Raw genomic sequence first — 24137 nt, forward strand, 5'->3', positions numbered from 1 at the left:
TGATTCCATATTGCATCTTTGAAATAGCTGAAGTATAACAGATGTACATAGCTTAACCACCCTATTTTTCCTTCTGCTGATTCCTGCCCTCTGTAGTTTTACACTAGTCATAGTTTAATTTCAAATCACAATTAGAAATTGTCATCATGGCTCAGTTAGGAACGTTCACCACCCTAGTTAAGTTTGATCCTAAGTGAAACCACAGTTTATCCATCCCATTCCCAAAAATAAATTGCAACCAACAAGCTACAATGAGCCAAACCAAGCCAAATAAAATTGAAGAGGGTAAGAAAAGGAGGGGGGGGGAGAAAAGAACTAGTTAGTGTCCTCAGTGTTTCATAAAGTTGCCCCTAGAGGGCAGAACTGTTCCATTTTCTTTCTCAAAAATTCTATCAAAGAACAGACTTGATGTGAAACATAGGATTTTGTAAACAAATATATAGGAAATGATTTGAGCATTTAAAGTTAGTAATGATTTTACTGTTCACAATTTTACCTCACCGAGGAATGAACATCTGAACAACCTGAAAGCCAAAGTGCCATAGATTTTATATGGACAATTTCTAAGCAGGACAAAGCAGGAATTTGGGATTATGGCTCGTGAAATCCATGTTGGTTTCCCCCTTTAATATTCCAGGTTTATAGATATCTGGTGAAGGTTAACATTTCAGTGAAGGTGCATGCGGGGCATCTTGATGTGATTTTTTAGTGGTCCAATTTTTTAGTGGTCCAAACATTCAATTTGCGCTAATTAAGTTGTCAAGCAAGTTCACGGTCAAAAACGTATATCAATGATGAAATTGCTGCTTTTATCTCAGGTAGCATGTGATAGACTTCAGATCAGGCTGCTCTTGGGTTTCTGTATCACAGAGAAAAATGGATATTGTATATACTTCATTTATCACTTTTGGGACTTGTGATTTTTGATACCAAACTAAATCCTCAGGCTTGGGCAGTGAAAAGTCCTATTTAGGTGACTTTATTGCTTGTTTGTTTATTTGTATTTATACCTCTGCCCTGAAGATGAAAAAGAGGCTTCCAGACCAATCTGCAGTGTATGTTATAAAACAGTATCTCTATTCAGGTTTACAATCTGAAATAGAGGGCACAACACAGAAGGATGTAGGGGGAGAGAAAAAGTTCAGTGGTTAGCTGTTGAATAGAGAATTTGCCCCTAGTCCAGGGGTCTCCAAACTATGGCCCGCGGGCCACTTCCTGCCCACTTTGCTTTTTTATCCAGCCTAGTGAATGTCGCAGGCTCAGGTCCACAGGCTTAGGTCCGTTCCCTTCAACCCATGCGTGCGTGCGCACATGTGTTCCTTCAGCCCTTGAAAAATGTGAAAAATAATAATAATATGTGGTCCTCAGGTTGAAAAGTTTGGAGACCCCTGATCTAGTCCTAGGGTCAAAGTAGATACCTAAGAGGTGCAGCTATTCTCTGTAATTAATGTTCAAACCCTTTTAAGAATTTCCTCAGAAAAATGTGCGTTAGCAATCAGACTTGCAAACTGAGCTGTGTTCGCTTCCTAATTATAAAACAAAGCATGCTAAATACAAGTTATGTAGGTGAAGAAAAGCATGTGCAATGCCAAACAATTTTCACTACTTAGGAGAGCACCTCAAAACAAAACATAATATACGTATGATTTGCTTTGAACCATTGACTCTGCCCTTGTCCTAACCTTGCTTTGCATAACTTTTGCAATAGGAAGAAATAATTAGCATAAAAATGAGGAAACCTCTCTCTCATTCATTTGAGGTACAAAATTGCAAAGGCTTCTGGGAAAAACTAAATCTGAGCCTGGAATGTGTGAAGTACGCTGAGCCACACTTGCATTTCAACTACAAGGTTCTTAAGAGGGAATGGCATAAGCTGCTTTCAGATGAGGTAACTGAATCTATGAAATTAATCCTGTGTTCTTAAATATATCGATGCATTTGCAGTTTGATCAGATCGCATAGAACTATTTCCATAAACCTATTACTGGAAGTCCCAGGAATCAAAATATGTTTTATATTACGCTGTGTTTACCTTTTGTAACTGAATTGTTATAGGGAGTGAGTGTTGAAGTATTTGATTTCCTCAGGGAGTTTTCAGAAACAGTCTTCATCACAGTGCATTATGTCGACGTGCAATGCTGTTGTAATAATTAGACCCCATATTGAAGAAATGTATTGTTCCCATATAAAGGAATGATGCATTTCCCCCAGTTTTCCCTTTCTCTTTCATCTGAAAATGAAAACTTGACAGCATGACACACAGTTTTAATTGATATGCTGGTTAAATGTGGGTGGAAAAGCTTATCTCCTGGAGCAAAAAGGATAAAGCAGTAGCATAAGCTTGATCTGGATTTACATATCAACTAATAATTGAAAACCCTCATTCAGAAATTGTTTATTTTGAGATTAGTAATTCTATTTTAGTACTACTTTTAATTTCAGTCTAGACCAGTGGTTCCCAACCTTGGGTCCCCCGGTGTTGTGCTAAAACTCCCAGAAGCCTTCACCACTATCTGTGCTGGTCAGGATTTCTGGGAGTTGTAGTCCAAGAACATCTGTGGACCCAAGGTTAGGAACCACTGGCCTAGACTGAATGACACAATTTTTTTAATCTAGCTTTTCGGTCAGTGGAAGGGTCAGCTCAGCTCTAATAATAAACTATGGTTTCCTTACATGTGACTATGTCTACATGAACCTCAGGTACTCCTGCTTCTCAGCCTGTTGCTTGGCTTGATGTTAGAAGGACATCAGAACATCACCTTCTAAACTAGCCACAGTTTCCTCTTACACCTGCACTTGTGGAACGGTGACTTCTTCTAAGTACGATTATTTGTTAACAAAAGCAAGAAGAAATCAAGCCCATCTGGTTCTGAGACTACCATTTAGATAAGAAGAGGGAAGGGAAATGAGGAGGCTCATGTAGAGTCATGAGCTGGGCCCTGATGTGTTCTGAAGAGGACACCCCTTTCCTTTCAGGCACGTCTGGTATTCTCTGACTGTGTGCCTCAGCAATGAGGCAGAATCTTCTAGAACTCTTGCTGGGAGAAGAACTTTATTAAACTGTTAAAGAGTTGAGGGTTTTGTTACATGTCAATAGAATAAAGGTAACTGCATCTCACAACATTCTCAAATCAAATACTTTATACTTTGCTTTAGAAAATGGAAGAGGGAACAACATATATGAAAAGTGTATTTGAAAATGCAAAAAGGTAGGCTGGCTTACTTATTTATTTTATGCATAACCTACCTGTCTTCCAATTTAAGCATCCATGGCTTCTAATAATGATTAACTTACTGTACTAGTTTTGATTAAATGAAAGACAACCAAAAGTTTGGATATCTGACAGTTTTCAGTGTGTTTTGAAATTAATCTGTAGATGCCTAGACAATTCACTGCTCTTAGAAATCAACTTTTGGATAAGATCCTCACTGTGAGAGATAAGACATTTCCTATTAATTTCTGCTAGCCAGGTTTTCAGTTTCTGTTGTTTTCAGTTACAAAAAATTAATCAGATGTTGCTGCTGGTTTAGTTTTCTGTATCATGTATTTAAACAAAATTCCTTTTGAAACACCTCAGAAACATTTGTTTGTTTGTTTGTTTTGTGTTAGGGTGCTTTCCAGCTTAAATACATGGAAAACAGGTATGTCAAGCATATACTAATGCTGAGTGGCCACAAATAGTATTTTTAAAAAATTGATACTGAAATCCTTTGCCATTAATCACTGTAGGTTGACATTTCAGACATAGCATGAATCATATAGGATTGTTGAAAAAGAAATGTGTGGTAGATGGAGTGTATATAGCAAGCATGTGGCTTTCAAAGTAAAACACAGAAATGCTGCTCTTTATGTAGGATGATAGAAGAGACTGCCTTGGGAAACAAGTGAACATGTTTGCTTTATTTTTGTTCAGAATAGTATTGCCAAAGATAGTAAACAACAAAATAAAATTGCACCTATATTATTATTGTTATTTTATGTTTTCTAATTATTTATATGTACTTATATCAGATGCCAAATACTATTTTTAAGACTAATCTCTGTTTATCCATAAAGCCTGATTGGCTATGAAGCAATAAAGTATTAATGTTGATATTTGAGGCAAAACAATCCTAGCGCTGACAGGATTTCTAGTTGCTGGAATACATAATTACATTTAAGGATGACACATCCAATCCTAGAGATGTTGGATCTGGCTACATTGACACATATTTTAGATCAGTCCTCTTTAGATCACTGTAACGCAGTCTACATGGGCCTGCCTCTGGATAGTGTTTGAAGATGTCACTCACTCCAAAATGGTTACAACTACACTGCTGACTGGTGCTAATTACACAGAGGACAGAACAACAGCTTGACTAGCTACTGGTTTGTTTCTGGACCCAAAGCCCTGTACGGTTGTGATTCATGCTCACTGAATAACCGCATCTTACTTTAGGAGCCTGCCTGTCTTTAAAAATCTTCCAGGAGGCCATGCTGTTGTTCCCACTGCCACACGGGCACATCTGGTGAGGACATGAGAGAGGAGCTTTTTGGTGGCTGCTCTGAGGATGTGAAACTGCTTGCCAAGAGAGGCTGGGCTGCCCTCCTCATTGCTCTTTCACCAGCCGCTAAAACCTTCCTCTTTATGTAGGCTTTGGGCAACTGAAAGAGTTTTTGAGGAAGACATTTTTAATTATCAGGGAGGGGAAGGCTATATCTTTTACTTTTTTCTGATGTCACAAGAAATCACAGGCTTTGAAAAAAGTTGAGAGACAATGTCATTGTATTTTAACCACCACAAATGCTATGGCGTAGTGAGTGTAACCCATTTCCTTCATCTGTAGGATCCATTTGACAGTGTTTTCATCCAGCTTCCTCAAAATGGGTAGTACCTTGTAGTTCTGAGAGAGGAACTGCACCTGCTTCTGCTTCTCTTCTGATGTGCTTTTAACTTTTTTTAAAGTCTGTGATTGTTTTAATGCCAAAATTACATTTAATAAGAATTTATTACATTCACCTTTTTTATCTGTATCAGTTTTTTAAACCGTTTTGTAAGCCTCCTTGTGTATTGGGAGAAAAGTGGGATTTATATATGGAAATAAACAGATTAGGTAAGTGTAATAAATAAATAAATAAATAAATAAATAAATAAATAAATAAATAAATAAATAAATAAATAAAGATGGATGGATGGATGGATGGATGGATGGATGGATGGATAGATGGATAGATGGATAGATAGATTTAGTCTATTCAGGATCCTATCATTAAAAAAAATCAGTACTAGAGAGTTCAGTACCCCAGTGGCCACAAAAGAATGAGCTGATATTATATAGTTTTATTTCAAATTATCTGTAAATTAATCTCAGTTAAAATTGATGATGCAAAACATGGGCTGCAGTTCTTATTATGCTCAAGTGAGCCAATATTAAACAGAAGCCATCCTACAGTGTAATCATTTGTTGTCCCCTTCAAGGATTCTGTGCATGCTGTGAATTACAAATGTCAGCTTCAGAACAAGAAGGACTTTGTATTGTTCCCTGGGCTCCCTGGGCCTTTTGGCTCTAAAGGGCCTCTGGTGGTTGGCAGGATTTTACTGCATGCTATAGGCCTGTTTATAGAACAGCTTTGTCAGAAAATGTTGTTGGTTTTCTAAAATTTGAGGGGAAAGCAGCTCTCGGCTGGTGTCTTCTTGCACAGCTGGGCACAACTTTATTATTTTATCTGGGATTGCTAGGAGAGAGGCATGACTCCTGAATTAAGGATGTCGGGTTTATCCTAGATACTGATCACGGGTGTCATCTTGAGAAGCAGAAGCAGGTGCAGTTCCTCTCTCAGAACTACAAGGTGCTACCCATTTTGAGGAAGCTGGATGAAAACACTGTCAAATGGATCCTATAGATGAAGGAAATGGGTTACACTCACTAAGCCATAGCATTTGTGGTGGTTAAAATATGATGACTTTGTCTCTCAACTTTTTTCAAAGCCTGTGATTTCTTATTTTTTTAAAGCAAGGATACTAGATTTTGTTCTGCTTCAGAACATTCTCTTGTAGATATTTTTGAAATGTTTGGTGCTATCGTGTACTTGGGTTAAATACCGTTATATAAATAAAACTTCTGATCACTTCTTTCTTGTCTCTAGTAGTCAAAGCACAGTTAAAGTTCTGGTCTCTTTCTACAGTGAGATAATGTGGGCCCTATTTCCAAAAGGTCTCTGACTGAATAGCACAGATAAACAATATTTTCCTCTCCTTTCATTTCAGAAGAAGGGCTAGTTTCTCTTTTGCAAGATGAGGATTATCAGCAGCAATTGCTAACAGGACTGGTATGTGTTGGCAGGATTTTTTTCTGGAAATTTTTATCTGGACAAAACATATGTAGGATTGTGCTAGTAAAGAGTAAATTATCAATTATTTGTAGTGATAGGCAATATTCAGCTGTTAATTTGGTTCTTTCAGTGAAGGCATGTATATAATTTGTTTTAATATCTCTTAACTTAATTGTTTAGGGCATGTGCATGCCTCTTGTCATTAATGTTAGAAATCTGCTTATTTTTTTACAGATGGTTGCACAGTTGAAAGATCATCTCATGAGGCATCTGCAGTATTTTGGCAGAAAGAAGATTGAACACATAGCTGTGGATTATGTTTCAAAATTGGTTTGTTTTTGAAATCGTTGCTGAGCAATGCACTGCCTTATTGGGTGGTGTTGCAATATAGTTGCCAATCAATAGGTGGTAGCAAAAGAGCTTCTGCAGCTCTTCTGGATCCCTGGAGCTCTGAGCTAATAATAGTTAGTAAATCAGATCCACACTCTGAGTGGCCTTCAAGAGCTCCCCCCAATGAAAACAATTAAATAAAAAAGAGAGCCTCTGTCCTCACCTTGGATTCTCTAAAAAGCAGTTCCAGAGGGTTAGGAGACACTTGGAAACAGTGTAGGATGTAGGGCAAGGAACACGGCTAAAGTCAAGGGATGAGCAGAAGTTTGGGTGATCCCCAAAACACTTCCTGCTGTGCAAACAGCCCTTTGGACCCATCCTTCCAGTTCATCATTTTGATTCTTCATCACTATGAGCTCATCCAACACTGAGCATTTGTTCAGCTTTCCTTGCACCTATGATACCAGTGACTGGCTGGAAAGTTCAGTGAGTTACTGTATTTTTTGCACCATAAGACGCACTTTTTTCCCACAAAACAGGGGGGTGGAAAGTCTGTGTGTCTTATGGAGCGAAGAAAACAGATTATATTTTCCTGTTTTCTTCTCCTAAAAAATTGGTGCGTCTTATGGAAAGGTGCGTCTTATGGAGCGAAAAATACGGTAGGTATCTGGCTGCAGAGCCAGAATTTGGGAGTTCAATTCCCCACTGTGCATCTCAGAAGAGCCAGCCTGGGTGGCCTTGGGCAAGTTGGTGACCCCAGAAGAGGGGAAAGGTAAACCACTTCAGTGAATTCTCTACCTAGAAAACCCTGGAAAGGGCCACCATAAGTCCAAATTAACTTGACGGCACACAATTATATTGTTATGATGCCAGTGGATTTCTTTGCCAATTATCCACACTACTTTACAGAGCGTTAGTATTTAAACAAAGGTGCATCTTATTTTTTAGTGAAGCAAGGTGCTTTTTATCCAATCCTGTCCCCATTTAACCAAGTTTAAGTGACTAAAACATCAAGACTGTGATATAAATCTACTCAAAAATTGTCTCACATAATAACACAATGGAAAATTCAGTTTATATAAATAAAGGAGCTTGTTTGTGAATGCACATTATGAACATGTTCAGTCCTATCTGTGTTTACAAGTGAGTTACAAGTATATTGCTTTATAGTAAGCCCTATTGAATTGAGTGGAAATGTCCAAAAATTGCTGCCATTGAGAGCAACCTATGTTCACTCAAAGTTATGTCCCCCAGAGTTCAGTATATATTTGTTGCCCAAAAAGTGTGTATTGTTGATGTTTGTATGACACACTTTCATATAAGAATTCAAATGCCCTTTTCCCTCTTCTTCATTTCTAGTTGAATCTCATATGCCGGATTCTGGAAAAAGTTTGGAAGAAATATAATCTTAATTCTGGGGCTGCCTCACTGTAAGCCGTCATTTTCTATTAAGCCTTGTTCAGTTTAACTCAAAGGGATGGTAGTTAACACAAAGGAATTATTTTGTTTTGTATCTGGTGGAATGGTTTCATAATTTTATGGCCCCACACATTGGTAGAATTGTTAAATAATTAAAAATCTGATCGTGTTTTTGCACACTTAAATATATGCTTAATGTTTTTGTTATCTATAATCTAGACAGAGTAAATATGTTGCTTATACTCAACACCCTCCAAACTACATAGTGCTCTGCTTTTGAAACTCAGTAACCTGTATTATTGGAATAGCTGCAATAGTGGCATTAGATTTTAGGGAAGAATCTGTTGTTCCCAAAATACATTTCAGGTTAGGGAGTATTATTTGACATTTTGCTGATGTCATAAAACAAAATGGCCAGGGGCTGAAGAACTGCACAACTGCTTTTGTGCATGCCCCATGGTCGTCTTCCTTTGAACTTTATAGAACCTTTTGAAGCAGTTACTGCTATGGCATAGAGAGATCTGCCATTCAAACTTCAAAGAAATCCCGTCAGATCTGTCCATGTGCCTCGCTCCTATAGATCCCATTTATGGGGCAGGAAAAACAAAAATATATATATTATCACTTTATTAGTATTACTTAATAAGGCTAATATTTTTATTTCTTTGCCAGTTCTTACAGATATGTTCAGAGTTGCTCATAACACAAGAAGAGAGATGCGTATAAATGCATCATTACAATGAAAGCTTTGTGCAGTGCTGCCTTCCAGTAATCCAGATCCCAAAATGGTTTCCATCATTTAGATTTGGTAGTATTATCAGTGTACCCCATATGGAGACAATATATTTTACACTACTTGGAGAATTCTGTTAATTGCTAAGCATATAATAAAATATGCCATCTAATTAAAAACAAATCCTGGCCACTTTTTCTTCTAGTCATATTTCTGCTTCATGTTTTGAGTATTATCAAAGTACACAGTAACATTATGGCAAGAGCAACAGCTTGGTATGATAAGGCAATTCTGTGCCCAGAACTAACACATTTCATAAATTCTAGGGGGGTTTCTCTATCATTAATAAGCTTAAAGACAAAACACAATGGTTGACTCTTTGTTTAAAGTCAATATTCACAGTCAGGTATTTTCCCCCTTAATGTGGACAATGTAACTGAGGTGTTGAGCAGGTTAAAAGTGTAACGTAACAGTTGCATCCTAATGCTGTGTGACTTCAGAACACACGTGTGAAACTGCATTTTTAAAGAAAAGGAATATGCTGATTGTCCTACTGAGTTTTTAAAATCTGTGTTAACACAACTGGTATAAATCTCATTGGCTAATTGCTGCAAGTTTAGAAATTTGTGTCAACATTTGCTGTTGTGCATTGACTTAAGTGCACAACAACAAATGCCTGTGCCAACTTCTAAACTTACAGTGATTCACCAATCAAATTTAGACCAATTGTGTTTCATTGGCAGGTGTACTTCATGGCTTTTTAGGCATTATGTGCATATTAACAAAACTGCACAAAAGTGCTTGTTACTGAAACTAACGTTAAGGATCCAGAAGAGTCTTGTGCCATCTTGAAGAGCAATTTTTATTTGTTATTTACCCTTGTGATATGTGGCCACTTCATCAATTGCATCATATTCCTGACACTATTTGAAACAGTAAGTTGGAATCTGTGGAAAGCAAGGTCAAATAGCAGTTGTTAGTCTTCGTGGTTCCATAGAATTATCTCCTGCTTTTGCTGCAATGAACTAACACAGCTGCCCTCCTGAAATTCAAAACTATGATGTATGAGGAGAGTTGGCTTGCCAATATATTTACATAAAGGGGTGAAGTGTGTACAAAAAACAGTAGCTTAGGAGAACTCTGCAAAAGATGTGTTTGAATATTAATAGAAACCTTTTAAAAAAAGGATGTTATCCAAATGCATACTTTGGAGAACTTTCAAAGTTTGTAAAAACAATGGAAATAAAACCAGACTATGGATTTGAAGAAGAGAAGAACCAAAACTGAAAGATTTATCCATCTCTTATGGCTTGTTTTTAGCTTATTTAGCTTAGAAACATGAAAGCAAATCTCTCAAAGGAAAAACTAAGTTTGTCTTTTTGGCAGTAAAAAATCTCTTTAGTCCTTCCCTTATTCCATCTCTGTGGGATGCTTGGTGATGTTGCTGACTTGTACCACCCTGCTGCACATCTTAACACCCTGTGAAGGTGGTGGAGAGTCTATAATGTGTAGCTTAACTGTCCTCCTCTGGTCCAATAGTTTGTCCTCCCCCCATTTTTATTTACAACAGCATCACCATGCCATATCCAGCATACTTTTGCTCTTTAATGACAAGGCCATTCCAACTTTCCCCACTTGGGTGGTAGGTAGATCTGTGAGAGACCAGCCAAAATCCCATTGATGTTTGCATAAGGCTTGTGTAACTTGCCGTGACTAATTGACAGGGTGCCAGACTACATCTTCGTCACATGCACAAGCAAGATGCTCCCCAGCACCGTGTCAATTAGCCACGACAAGTTACACAAACCTTAGAAGAACACCAGTAAGACTGTGGTCACTGTGTAGCAGAAATTAAATATGTTGGGGTCCTGAAGTGCAGCTTGAGAATGTGTGCAGTGTGGTTTGAAACAGTTTTAACACAGTACTTGTTTTTCATATGATTGCTTTAATAGTTTTAAAATTTTTATAAAAATGTGTTCATCAGTATTTCAGTTCATGTTATGATATGCCTTGGATCCAGAAAGGCAGGATGTAAAAATACATACATGCATGCATGCATGCATGCACACACGCACGCACACACGCACGCACGCACGCACGCATGCATGCGCGCATGCTTACGGTTGTACTGTTCCGCTATTTCATTCTGGTTTCTTTTAAATGCAGGAGACAGCCAGGAAATTCAGATGAGCTTGCTGTGTTCCGTGTCATGTGTCAGGTTCTACAGTCTGCAAAGGAAATGTGTATGCCTCTCCCTCCAGGTAGGCCATCTGCTTTTATTTTGTAACCGATAATTGGGATATAAATATGTTTTTTGTTTCCATGTCAGGTTTCTCAGGCAGGTAGCTCTGAAGGAATTGAGAGATGATGTTGCAGTTATGGGCCGGACGAGGGCTAATAGTCTGAAGTTGAATCCTGACAAGACAGAGATCGTGTTGTTAGGAGAGCACCCTGATCATTTAGGGGGTATGTTTCCTGGTCTCGATGGAGTCACACTCCCCTTTAGAGGATCAGCTTCATAATTTCAGCGTACTTCTGGAACAGGCTCTCTTGATGAAGATCTCAGCTGTAGCCAGATCTGCCTTTTTCCATCTCAGAAAGATTGCACACCTCTGCCCCTACCTCAACAGAAAGTTTCTAAGAACACTTGTTCATGCATTGGTAAGCTTGAAGATTGGCTATTGCAATCCTCTCTGTCTGGGCCTGCCCTTGAAGGGGGTTTGGAAGCTGCAGCTAGGAACTGGGCCTTCTCAGTAGTGGTCGCCTTGCTGTGGAACTCCCCTCCGGTGCGTTAGGGCCCCCACCCTCCTTGGCTTTAGGAAGCAAATTAAAACTTGGCTTTTTACCTAGACCTTTGAGAGCCTTACTCATTTTTAATCTAATTATCAGGTTATTCTGTGATAGCCCTATTTGTATTGTTTACTGCTCATTGTTGCTCTTATTTCCACTGCCTTGAGAGTTATGTAGTGTATGACAGATAGTTGGGGTTTTATGTGGGTTGGTTTCCTCCCTCTTGTTTATTGTTTTTAATTTCTGTCTTTTGTACCTTTAATTCTTTTGTAGCTGCCCAGAGTAGTGGTTTGCCACTAGACGGGGGTTATAATTTTAATAAATAATAATAAGTAAGAGAAGGAAGCATGTACTTGCCATAGCATGATCTGACCCTTAGCCAGAGTCTGTGTCATTCAACTGTTAGAGTTTGAGGTTGGGACTGGAAAGACAGCAGATTGATCAGTTTCATGCTCTCGGCTATGGTGACCCTAAATCAGTTTTTGAGCAAACCTCTCTCGGGGTTGTTGAAAGAGCAGAAACCCCATCTATAATGGCCTTAGGCTCCTTCATGGAAGGGGTGGGAAATACAAATGTATTACATAAAATGAAGGTGGTGAGTATTCACAAAAGGTTCCACACTCTGGACATGAGTGTGTACCTCATGTGTGTATCCCTTGCTGTACCTCATGTTGAAAAGAACCCCACCCCCAAGACTGGTTTTCATAACCTTTGCCTAATGGCAAACTCTATTATGACTTCATTTTATGTTAACATTTGACATTCAGATACTTTTAGAGTTCTAGATATTTCTCTCTTGAAAGCCTGTTTTGGTTACTTAAGCCTCTTGACTACTATTCTTCTGAGCAAATGCTTTTTGGACCGTAGTGAGATTTGGGGAGGGGCTCCATCCATGAAAGGAGTTCTTGTGATACAAATGCAGGAACAGGTGGTGCCTTTAATCGGCCATTAAGAATATAAAAAACAAAAAAGAAACAGTGAGCTTTCAATAATAAATCATCTTCTTCAAGGCTGTGCATCAAGTACTTGTGGGTATCTCCAAAATTATATGCTATTATTAATGCCTCAAAGCCACATTGCTCATGTTGAGGCCACGCCAGCTTCTTAGTTGGAAATGAGTGCAGTCTGTAAAAGGCCCATGGAGGAAAAGGGGTGGTTTCAAGCCACTCCTCAGCTAGTAGTTTGGAATTTATAACCCATCTCAAGGACAGTCATGTGATGTTGATTATATGATTAGCAGTAGCAGTTTTGTCTAAGAAGAAACTTTGGAGAAACTTCTTGACACCAACACATATCCCATGTTGCTCCTCCACTTGCCAAAACGGCAAGGGGCTTGTAATGAGACTGAATAGATTCAGCCTGACTTTTAATCCAATTAAGAATGTTCTCACAAGAGAACTTGGCTAATCATTCAGTCATTTATGAGGCCATGATGAGTGGTTACATAACCACATTTTGGGTAAAGAGGCTTGCTTGGATCTGACCAGAAACATGAAATTCTTGAATCTGTTACAGCAGTTCTTGGTGATCTGTAATAACAGATGACATGTAGGTTTACTAGAAAGGTGTTTTTTTTAATGTGCAAAGAGTAGTATTTAATGCTACCTCTTAACAGAGTTGATTGTTTCACTGTTTATGATTAATTTCTACAAGGGCTCTGTCTGCCTGGCCGTACCTAGCACTGGGACTTGAGTGAAAGAAAATGAGCCCCAAAATTTTAGGAGGAAAGAGAAAGGGACAACAGAGAAAACTTTCATTGATCCTGGAATCTGGAAGACAGATTTCTGTGTGAAAAAATGCTGCCGCTGTGTGCTTCCTTGACTTTTAGTTTCAGCTTTTCACAGTACATCACCAGTGAAATGTCACAGAAGTACCTCCACCCCCAAATACAAACTACTACAAAAATAAATAAATGCAGGGTTTGGGGAGGGGAAAATGGGGTACAGGAACTCGGGGAAAAAATGAATTGAGTCAAAACCAAGGAGGTAGAATGGAAGCTGAATATTGGGGCAATTCCCTACAAGACGAGTGCAAAACCTAGTCTTTAATGTGAAGCAAATGCTGCATCTGGAAGAGCCGTTATTTGTTTTACATATTGAAGTAGGCTGGTGTTATGTTTTGAAATGCTTCCCATAGATTTGTGCTGTAGTGTCAGAATCCTAAACAGTGGCCATTTCCTCTTCAGAAATTCCACAGTTTGTGGTGGCCTTTAGGAATGACTTCATAGAAATCATACTTGCAACTAATCATTACTAAATTCTCTTCAAGTGTTTTTGCTACAGAATAACGTGTGAGTTCATGCCATTACCTCTCTCTCTCTCTCTCTCTCTCTCTCTGTCTGTCTCTTTCCATCCAGGGTTTCATACCTTGCATATGGTGCTGGGAGGGCAGTGTCTCCCTTTGCACACACTCTTGCATTACATTGATCATGGAGTGCTGCTTTTAACAGAAAAGTATGTTATGGGACTTTTGAAAGGTAAGCTGGATTTTGCACACCAGACAAGGAGCACCTCTGAATGTGTATCTGTGTGACAATTGTAATTCGGAAATAAATCACCTTCTTCTGTGGGGAAGTGACTTCAGCAAGGATCACACTTTGCGTACAATATATAGTTTCAGAATATGGCAGAAGCCAGCAGCAGAGGATTTCCATTCATTACAGGAGTAGCAGAACATTTAGTCTGAAAGAAGGCATACCTGCTTGCACGTGTTTCTGAAATATTAAAATATTCTTGCTTAACATGTTTCTTCTGCCTGGAAAGTAAAAGCCAGTTAATTTCCATGAAGGAAGATAAAAAAAGGAAAGGAAAATCTCCAGATAAATTTGATGGTGATTACTGGAATTCCTGGCTGCATGTGCTAGTTTTCAAATGCCTTTTTCATCCTTGAAGTTCCAGTCATGTATTTGTGCAAGTTGCATAGAAGTGCTATGATAACAAACGTATTTCACAACTTATTTCAGGTTGCTGTTATTGTAACACATTTGAATTCTGTGTGGCTATATGCTTACTTAGATACCTATTGATGAACCTTGCAAAAACAATTTCCCAAAATGTGTCTTTTCTTATTCACAGTTATACAGTATAACAGAGAACATGAGCAATTATAACAATAAAATGCTAGAATTCCTGCACCCAAGTGCTTGGCAAGAGCACCAATATAGATGTTACTTGTAGAATTGCAAAGTTCAAGTGTCCCTTTGAATTCAAATTCAGATAGTAATCCAAGACAGCTTCCTCAACTGGGTTGGGTATCTAATACGTAGAAGAATCAGCTCCACAGGAGAACTCTTCAGAGCCCTAAACCAACGTGTCAAGGGCCTCACCAGTCCAAGGGGCAACAGCAGCTCTGGCCTCTTCAGCTCTCCCACTCTTTCTTGCGATCCTGCTCTTTATTAGTCTTACCCCTTCAGGCTGAACCAGTATTTCATTGGGGTTACCGATAAACATAAGCTATGTTTTCCTATCTCAGCAAACAAGTTTGGTGCCATTGTACTGGGTTATAAATTACAGAGTGAACACCAGCCAAATAAAGGCACAACTTTTTGGCAGAATTTGAGTGAATGAATGAATGAATGAATGAATGAATGAATGAATGAATGAATGAATGAATGAATGAATGAATGAATGAATGAATAAGTAAATAAATAAATTTTGCCAAAACGTTGTGCCTTTATTTGGCTGGTGTTCACTCTGTAATTTATAACCCAGTACAACTGCGCCAAACATTCATTCATTCATTCATTCATTCATTCATTCATTCATTCATTCATTCATTCATTCATTCATTCATTCTATTTATATCCTGCCTATCTGGTCGATATGAATGAGATTGGAAATCTTCACTCTAAACATTTCTATTTGTGTCAGTTGCTTTAGTAGATTTTATAATCCTCTCATAAGTCTAGAAGGTAAACAACTTGTTGTATACTGCTCTCCATGAGATTCCCAGAAGCCAGGAATATCATGTATGAGAGAGAAAAAAGGGTTTTTAAAATTGTTTTTGTTTTGTTTTGTTTTTGTTTTGTTTTGCTGGCAGGATTTTATACATTGGTGATAGCTGGTGTTGATGAAGAGTGATAGAGCATGGTGGCCAATGGAAGGGAAGTCAGAGTCAGCAGCAGGAAGGGCTAATTAGGATTTGTTCCCTCATTATTGCCTTGCAGTGACACTGAAGTATAATTCCATAACATTTAAAATCTAACTGAGCTGAAGAATAGTCTTTTGTGTTGGTTCAGCAGATGTTTCCACTTCTATCCTTGATTCTGCACAGGGGGAAATGTGTGGCCTCTACTACCCAATAGATCCTTGGTCACTTGGTCCAACAAAGTGTATGTTGTTACCTGGAATCTATTCTGTGCATTAGGATTGGTCAAGATTACTGTCACCAGCTTGCCGGCTATAGACTTACAGAAACAACTTAAACATGGAACTTGGCATATATGGTGTTCCTGCATAAGGGAAATGATTGACAAATGATGTGCCTGCAAGTCAATTCCAACTTATGGTGACCTTTGCCAGGGTTTCCTAGGTATAAAGTGCTCAGAAGTAGTTTGCTGGTCTATTTTTCTAGGGTTGCCTAAGGACTGAATATGCTAAAAATTTCACAAAGCTAGTGCCAGTAGGGGTTCATTAAGTTGAACAAGAATCCTAAGCAACCTCTGCATAGTCAGCATGTTTTTCTTCTTTTCTTCTCTTGGATCTTCTTCTAGAGCTTGACAACAGTGAAAAGAATGAGAGGCTCAAACTGAGTATCTTCACAAGGCTTCCCGAGGTAACTGCAGTTGTTTGGGTGGAGGTGTTTCAGATGCATTGACTGTGAGTTTCACTTTTGCTCTTATGGCTAGGGTCAACAAATATTATTTATTCCCTTAAATGCATATAAGTACTGGAAATGGGGCATAGGGGGATGAAAAATACGGGACCCAAGTAGTAACCAATTCCACACTAGCTGTCGTTGGAGCACAGTGCAGCCTGAGGGTGGAGTGAGAGGTTCCCACTCAAGAACAGTTGCAGGTAATTTCAAGTAGTGTTAACAGCCTGATGTTCACTGTATTTACCAGATGTAAAACCCAGGGCTTGTCTCCATGCCTGTTTTTGGAACAAGGATAGACTGAGCTAAATAGGGTCACACTAGGAGGTACGGCATGGTGCAATACAGTGGTACCTCGAATAACGAGCTCACCGTTTAACGACGAATCCACATAGCGATCTATTTTTTTAGATCGCTAATGCGATCGCATTGCGATGTTTTAATAGCCTAAACATCACATTGCGATGATCTTCGCATTGTGAAGATCGGGAAACAGCTGATCGGCGGTTCCAAAATGGCCGCCGGGTGCCCAAAACGGCCGCTGCAAGTGTTTTCGCGCCGATTCCTTGCTTACCGAGGCGGCAAAAATGGCGGGGCAATGGAGGATTTCCGAATAGTGGCGAGTTTGGAGCCCATAGGAACGTATTAAACAACGTTTAATGCGTTCCTATGGGTTTTTTTCGTTCTGTTTAGCAGTGTTTCCGGATAGCGACGATTAATCCGGAACGGATTATCGTCGCTATCCGGGGCACCACTGTATTTGTATCTAAATGAAATATGGACATGAAGGCAACCCTAATTGGTCCCCACTGGTCTGCTATTTCCAGTGGATACCACTGGATTCCCAGTGTGGTGTAGTGGATAGAGTGACAGACTAGGACTCTGGAGAACAGGGTTTAAATCCCCACTTAGCCATGAAAACTCACTGAGAGAGTGGAACTGGTAAAACCACTCTTTAAATATCTCACTTACCTTGAAAGCCCTATTAAGGGCTCTGTAAGTCAGTTCGAACTTGACAGGACAGGACGCACAGTCGGCTATCAGAAGTGAGACTGGAGGGGGCAACAAGGTGTGTGTGTGTGTTTGCTTTTCTCTCAAAGAGCCAATTGAGAGAAGCAAACAAAAATCCCACTTCAATGCTGCTGCTTCACTTGCCCCTTTTAAAATGCCAAGCCAACACACACACACACACACATACACAAGGACAGGAGGAGTTTGGTTTTCCTAAGGGAGCCTCCCCGTGCTGTCTTTGAAAATTGAACACTTCCGTGGAGCCAAGAAAGTGTTTAATTTGCTTGTATCACGAAGCAGCTCTCTTATGAAGCCACTGCACAATACTGGCAAATTGAAAGAGGTCCTTTGCCAGCAATCTCACACACGCTGGAGGTTGAACCAACGTACAGCGATCATACCCACACCCCAAAAATAAGAGCCCCTTGACAGGGACCAGACAGGGTAAGAATACTCTGGGGGCAGATTAGTTTGCTCCAGCAAAGAACCTGTCTAATTACACCGTCTGTCCCCTGCAGCACTCCAAACAGCAGGCTAAATGCCCATCTGATCACACTCCCACTGATTCATTGGGGGTTATTCCTGTATGTGAACATGTTAATGCAGTGGTGCCTCACATAGCGAGGTTAATCTGTTCTGGATTAACCTTCGCTATAGCGAAACATCGCTAAACAGAATAAAAAAGCCATAGAAACGCATTGAACTCCGTTCAATGCGTTCCTATGGCTTTAAAACTCACCGTTACGCGATGTTCCTCCATAGCGCCGCCATTTTCGCGCCCTCGGTAAGCGAGGGCAGGGCGCGAAAATGCGGCGTGGACCTTCCGGCGGCCATTTTGGAACCGCCGATCAGCTGTTCTCCCCCGCTTCGTTATGCGATATTCGCTAAGCGAATCGCTTAGCGAATATCGCAAAGCGAAAAATCGCCATAGGGGCCATCGCTGAGCGAATGCTCCAGCGATGGCCCAGAGCGCCTCGTTAAGCGATTTCATCGCTCAGCGAGGCGCTCGTTAAGCGAGGCACCACTGTATATATTTTAAGGATTTGTTTCTGTGTGTTTTGAGGGATCTGCCAGGATGTTTATGAAGATAATTGGAGAAACCTTTTGCTGTAATGATTTCTGAAAATTAGTGAGAAATTAAGCTTCTTTTAAAAGTTGTTTAGCTTTTGTTTCTGAGAGGGAATAGCATTCCTCCCACAAATTAACTGAAACACTTTACCTTTCTTTGGTTGGAAAGGCATGAATGTAAACTTCGTTCCAGTGACGAAACAGAACGTTATCACTAGGGAAATTGTTGGCTCATATTTCAAGCATCACGGATTTGACGCAGTACGTGCTCCAACTAATAGCTTGGAGCTTACCTTTGGAGCTTACAGGAGTCGGCTGTATTAACAAATGTGCTATGCAATGTTTGCACATGTCAACTATTCTCATTTCACTTTGAGTGCAATTAGAGTACAACTGAAATATGGAAATGAGATATTTGGCTGCACAATATCTCCCCTGTCAAAATCGAGTGATTTATGAATCCCTAACAAGAATTAATTAAAGAGGGGAAATAACCTGCATAGTGTTTTGCAGGCTTTACAGTACAGTAGTTGCACAATAACTGTGAATGTGTATTCAGCTTCTTGGTGCAGGTTATTGGAAGGGAATTGCAAAGATTTACACGTTGCTGTGGGTAGAAGGGTAGAAGCTAACTGTAACATGCTAGATCTACTAAATATTTTTCACCAGCCAAAGTTTTCTTCATGCCATGCACACCAATATGAGGACTGCACTTTGTTGATTAGAGGTAGGTTTGTTGTCACTGCTTTCCAGCCACTGGCACTTGTTTGTTTCCCTTGGCTTTTAATCCTGGCAGTCTGTTTCTGGGCCATGTGCTCAACTACGTTGTGGCTGGAGGGAGGGGGGAAACCCTTTTGAAGGTGGATACATGGACAAAGAAATAGCAGGAGCTCCCTGTCCCTTGTACATAGGTTATGAACATGTTTGTCTCCTGTAATATAGGGCTGAATGAAGCATCTTTAGGAATTTCCTCTTTAGGCACTGCCAGGGTCAATGTAAAGGCATCTCAGAGTAGTCAGTCAACTAGATGGGTGGGGTATAAATTCAATAAATAAACAAACAAACAAATAAATAAATAAATAAATAAATAAAATCTCTCTCTTTCTCGGTGACATGTGAAACCTAGTTCTGCATCTTGCATTCTTTCCCATTGGCTAATACAGCTATTTAAAGAAGCAAGGAATAGTTGAACTTTCTGACAGAAAAGGATTCTTTATTTGGATGCCTGGGAAAACAAAGCTGGCTCTGTCTTGCTACATTTTGTTGGAGGGACTCAACTGAACAGCATGTCTTCAAGGCCATAATGTTGCATTTAAAGTCATTTTTAAAGCTTATGGTTTTAAAACAGATACATATGTTTTAATCTGGGTTTGGAACCAGAATTAGTTGTTTTGGTTTATATTTTGCTCCTTCCATTCTATGGGGCTTGTTAGGAACAGTCATCTTTTGTCAGTTTGTGACACCTGTCAGTTCATGCAACCAGTAAGAGATGGGCTTGATGCTTTCTTTGGGGACTAGAAGTGGGCAAATAAGAAAAATGAGATGCAGGTACTTGGCACTCGGCGGGGCAAAGCTTTGTGTGTTGGGTGAGTAGAGCCCAGTGAGCTGTACTAGCAGAATGACCTTTTGAGCCACTACCTAAAAGAGTCCTGAAGTCTAAAGAAAGATGCTTTAAAAGATGCATTGAGCAAGCTGGATTTTGCTCTGCCAGGGGAAAGCAAACCATTTGCCGAAAGACCTCCATCTACCACGACTGAATGCCGGCTGTTCACACATGTCCAGTATCTGAGAGCCCAACTATATTTTAACACATTGCCAATAACTACAAGAGGAAATCCCTTAGTTCTGATAGTGTGTGGTGGTTGCTGCAGGAGGTTTTCTTACTTCCCATGATTTACAGATTAGCTTCCTTTGTTTTGTGATTCGCTTTCAGATCACAAGCACAGTTTTTCTTCTATAAGTCTGATTTCTCATATGTGAAAGACTGCTTCAGTTACACATCTTGAACACTGACATGATCACAGCTCTAATAATAGCTTATCTTTAAGGTACAGCTTGCCTCTGAAACTTTTGCTTCTCACAGTTTTAATTATCTATCATATTCTTTTGGCTTACAGAGAATGGGTCGCAAGGTTTGTCACCTGTGGAATCATCCTATAACCTCTAATATGATTGCAAGGAACTATGTTAAACTCTTGCTTGAGAAAGTGAGAAATAAACAGGTAAGAATGTGAAGACTCTTGGAAATAAACCCAGACGTCAGTTCCAGTGAATAGCACTGAAGCATGTAAATCAATAGTTATTACTAATGAGCATGCAGTGTTTGGATTCCTGATGGCATAGCAGCAGAAGAGGGCAGGCCACAGTGAAGAATATGAGACCTCCTGAAAAAACTGAGGCCTAGATGGTAAAAGTTTCTAATTTCATTGGTAACAGAACAACTTAATCTGAAACGTATTTTCCTTTACAGCACAGTAGGCTAGTAGTGGACAGACTGTCATATCAAATCGAATTTCTTCCACTCAATTATTTGGTCAGTATATTAGCGGAAGTGGAGCATCAAGGTAACTCCCGCACTGTTTTGCTTGGTTCTTCTTTGGTTTTAAAATACACATCATCTTATAATTACCCTGTCCATCTGGAGTAACAGAAAGCCCTAACTAATACAGAGAGGGATATTTTCACTGATATGTTACAAATTCATCACTGTTGGAGCCATTTCACATGTTAATGATGTTAAACAAGGAAAGGTTTCTTCCACATCACATCAGTTGCACCTTGACCCTTTCCATACCAACAGCATACCTCTATTGGCTCAACTAGCCGCCCCGAGTAGATGCTGTCAGGGTGGGGTAGAAATCAAAATAAATAAATAAATAAATAAATAAATAAATGCTAATCTGTTTTATGGATTTAATGGAAGCTTCCATATGGTAAAATACAAGCCACATATGTGATGTTTTTTTAAAAAATAGCATTAATGAATTCAACTACCTAAGTAAGCTACTATAACCTCAGCTGGAGTTAGACTGGTAAATGCGCCTCCCATCCTGTATTGTATTGTAAATATAGTTAAAATACATTGTGGGTCTTTCAGAGGTAATGATTTTATGAATGGGTCAGATCTAGTATTATGCTGAAATTAATGGGGCTTGTTACTCATGAGTAACCTAGGTTTCATTGAAATGAGTGGGTCTTCTCTAGTTGGCACTAATTTTGAATTCAGAGCTGTGTCTCTAGTATTAGGGCAAAAGGTTGCTATCAGCTAGGAGAGATAATTACTGCCAACTATACCCATGTTTGGTTTTTACAGCTTTGAATTACGAATAAAAACATATTAGTCAGTTGTTGTAGAAGAGACAGTTGTGTTAGTCTGTGCAAGCATTATATATAGGTGAAAACAAAATTTTAAAAAAAGTTTTTAAAAAAGACAAGAACATGGTGGCAATTTGAAGACTAACATTTATTTTTTTTAATGCAAGCTTTCATGGACAAGTCTGATGAAGTGGACCTGCCAAGAAAGCTCACATTTAAAAATATGTAAGTTAGTCTTCAAAGTGTCACCACATTTTTGTCTTCTTTTACTGTTTAAATTACTCAGTGTGTTTTTTACATTATTAAAAAGAAACTTTATAACTTGAGATTCACAACTTCAGTTGTGTTAGTGTTTTATCAGTATCAACACAAAGCCTGTCATCTTAATGATCTCTGTGGATTTTCTTAGGATGGGCAGCTTCGGTGGAACAAGAGAACATGAATGCAAGATCTGTTGAAAAGTTGGCCCTGAAGCACACTACAGCTTTCCTAGGTCTTTAGTACTGATTCCTGAAAATGGTGGTACCAATTAAGCAGTTTTGACATGTATCCATAACAAGTGGATTTTAAAAACAGCTGTAAAACTGGAAGGATGATTATTTTTGGGACAGATACTAAAACCCTTGCTGCTTAAATAAAAGGTTTGGAGTCATGACACTATCATTAATGGTATATACTGCTGATGTTGACATGCTGTAAAAGCAACCACAAGCTGTTTCCAAATTATTGTCAATATGTCTGTTGTACTTACAATTTTGATGCAAATTCTTATATGTAAGAATTGTTAAGTATGCAGTGATGCTGAAAGGGTGATTTTTTTGGTATGGTCTAATACTGATGCATCGCTGAGGCCACTTGAGCTTGGGCAATACGAAAATACTGGATGGTAAATAAAAATAGTTCCTTGTAAATAAGGGGAAATAATAAATGGTTTTGAAAATAGATGTTAATCTTGTAAATAACCAAGGACTTTGTAAATAGGTGACCCTCCAGATGTTGCTAGATCATAGCTCCCACCATTGACATGTCTAGGGCTGCTGGGAATTGTAGCCCATTCAATAACTGGAAGGCCACAGGTAACCCACCCCATTGTAACATATTGTACCTCTTGTGTATATTTTGCAGTTAATACCTAACTACTACAAAGGGAATAAGCTTTACTAGAGTGTATTTATTTCAACATTTTGCTTTGTTAACCTTCAGTGGGAATGACTGTATCCTAACTGTGAAACATTATTAAATCTCATTAGTAGAAGTATGAGAGAAAGCTCTTTGCATTCATTTCTTCCATGGACATAAAAAGGATTTAGGCATGTTTAATTTAGACTAGATTGCAGTTACTGACTGCAGTTATAGATTTGACTGTCAAATGAAATGAAGTTATTGTTTTAAAAGCAGCTTTATGTCTTTGCCTGCATTTCTCAACAATGTTTAAGCAGCTCTAACTGCTCTGGTTTGTTTCCTTAACTATGATCTGTAACATTAGAAAAAAAAATGGGCTCCCGTGGGGAAAATTGTCAGTTTCCTACATTTAAACTGATGTAATTTTACTTCTGGCTTCAAGAAATACAATTGTTTCTTTTGTAGTAAACCAAACGGAGAAGACATCGTATATATAGTATAACGTATATACTTCAGGGTCTTTTCCCAAGAGGACTGTGGCTTAATTAACTAGTGAGGCCACTTCCCCCCTCTTTCAGATATCTGTGTATTAAATTCTTTTTAACCAGAGCATCATTTCAAATAAGAAACTACATATCAAAGAAAGTACAGTGGGTTATTTCCAAATTTAGTTGCAACTTATTGACAGCCCCGCTAACTCCCTAAAAATGCTGTCCACACTGGGAGGGTACCTTGCTGAATAGTGCAAGCTGTGTGGTAGGTGATCAGAGTACATGCTATATAAATGAACATGTGATCAGTATATATGCATTTAACATATCCTGTATATGTGTTGATTCATATACACATTTCTGTCATTCATGCAGTAAGAAAAGCCCCAATGCACATTGTCCAGTGCACCTGGCAAAATTGGAAAGGTTCTAGTTCCTAGATGCTATGCCAGCAAGCTCTATCCTGATGCCATTAATAGGCAGTAGTTTCAATTAACCTTTTGTTTTTAATGTTTCCATACTGTGGTACCTCCATGAGCAACATTCCAAGCACAAGTTCACTTTGCATGGGAGATCAAGCCCCAACATGTAAGCAGGACTGTCCCTCTGTAATGGAAATAGAACCTTGTGGAGAAACCAGATGGTTGTTTTGCCATACTTCTATTAGCGTAATCATCTTTAACAATGCACACCTTATCCCAGCTTAACATCAGTGAAATTCCATGAGGAAGTG

General features: G+C 39.1%; 1 protein-coding gene across 5 annotated transcripts in view; it reads left to right on the top strand.

The window, feature by feature from the left end:
* GSAP (gamma-secretase activating protein) overlaps nt 1-23049 on the top strand; it is a 76164-nt gene extending 53115 nt beyond the window's left edge. For 3 of the 5 annotated variants that reach the window (XM_073000704.2, XM_073000705.2, XM_073000706.2), the window contains 12 exons: nt 1760-1888; nt 3157-3209; nt 3611-3642; nt 6249-6310; nt 6548-6643; nt 8003-8073; nt 10962-11056; nt 13942-14061; nt 16297-16358; nt 20594-20698; nt 20947-21040; nt 22201-23049. In XM_073000704.2, the coding sequence (XP_072856805.2) occupies nt 1760-1888; nt 3157-3209; nt 3611-3642; nt 6249-6310; nt 6548-6643; nt 8003-8073; nt 10962-11056; nt 13942-14061; nt 16297-16358; nt 20594-20698; nt 20947-21040; nt 22201-22292 (1011 nt within the window). In that variant the 3' untranslated portion in view covers nt 22293-23049. Of the gene's footprint in view, nt 1-1759; nt 1889-3156; nt 3210-3610; nt 3643-6248; nt 6311-6547; nt 6644-8002; nt 8074-10961; nt 11057-13941; nt 14062-16296; nt 16403-20593; nt 20699-20946; nt 21041-22200 lie in introns of all 5 variants that reach the window. The other 2 variants (XR_012087465.2, XR_013545666.1) reach the window with 1 other exon arrangement.
* Nucleotides 23050-24137: the final 1088 nt, after the last annotated feature.

The sequence above is a fragment of the Pogona vitticeps genome, chromosome 5 (genome assembly GCF_051106095.1).
Source record: "Pogona vitticeps strain Pit_001003342236 chromosome 5, PviZW2.1, whole genome shotgun sequence".
Classification (NCBI taxonomy): Eukaryota; Metazoa; Chordata; class Lepidosauria; order Squamata; family Agamidae; genus Pogona; species Pogona vitticeps.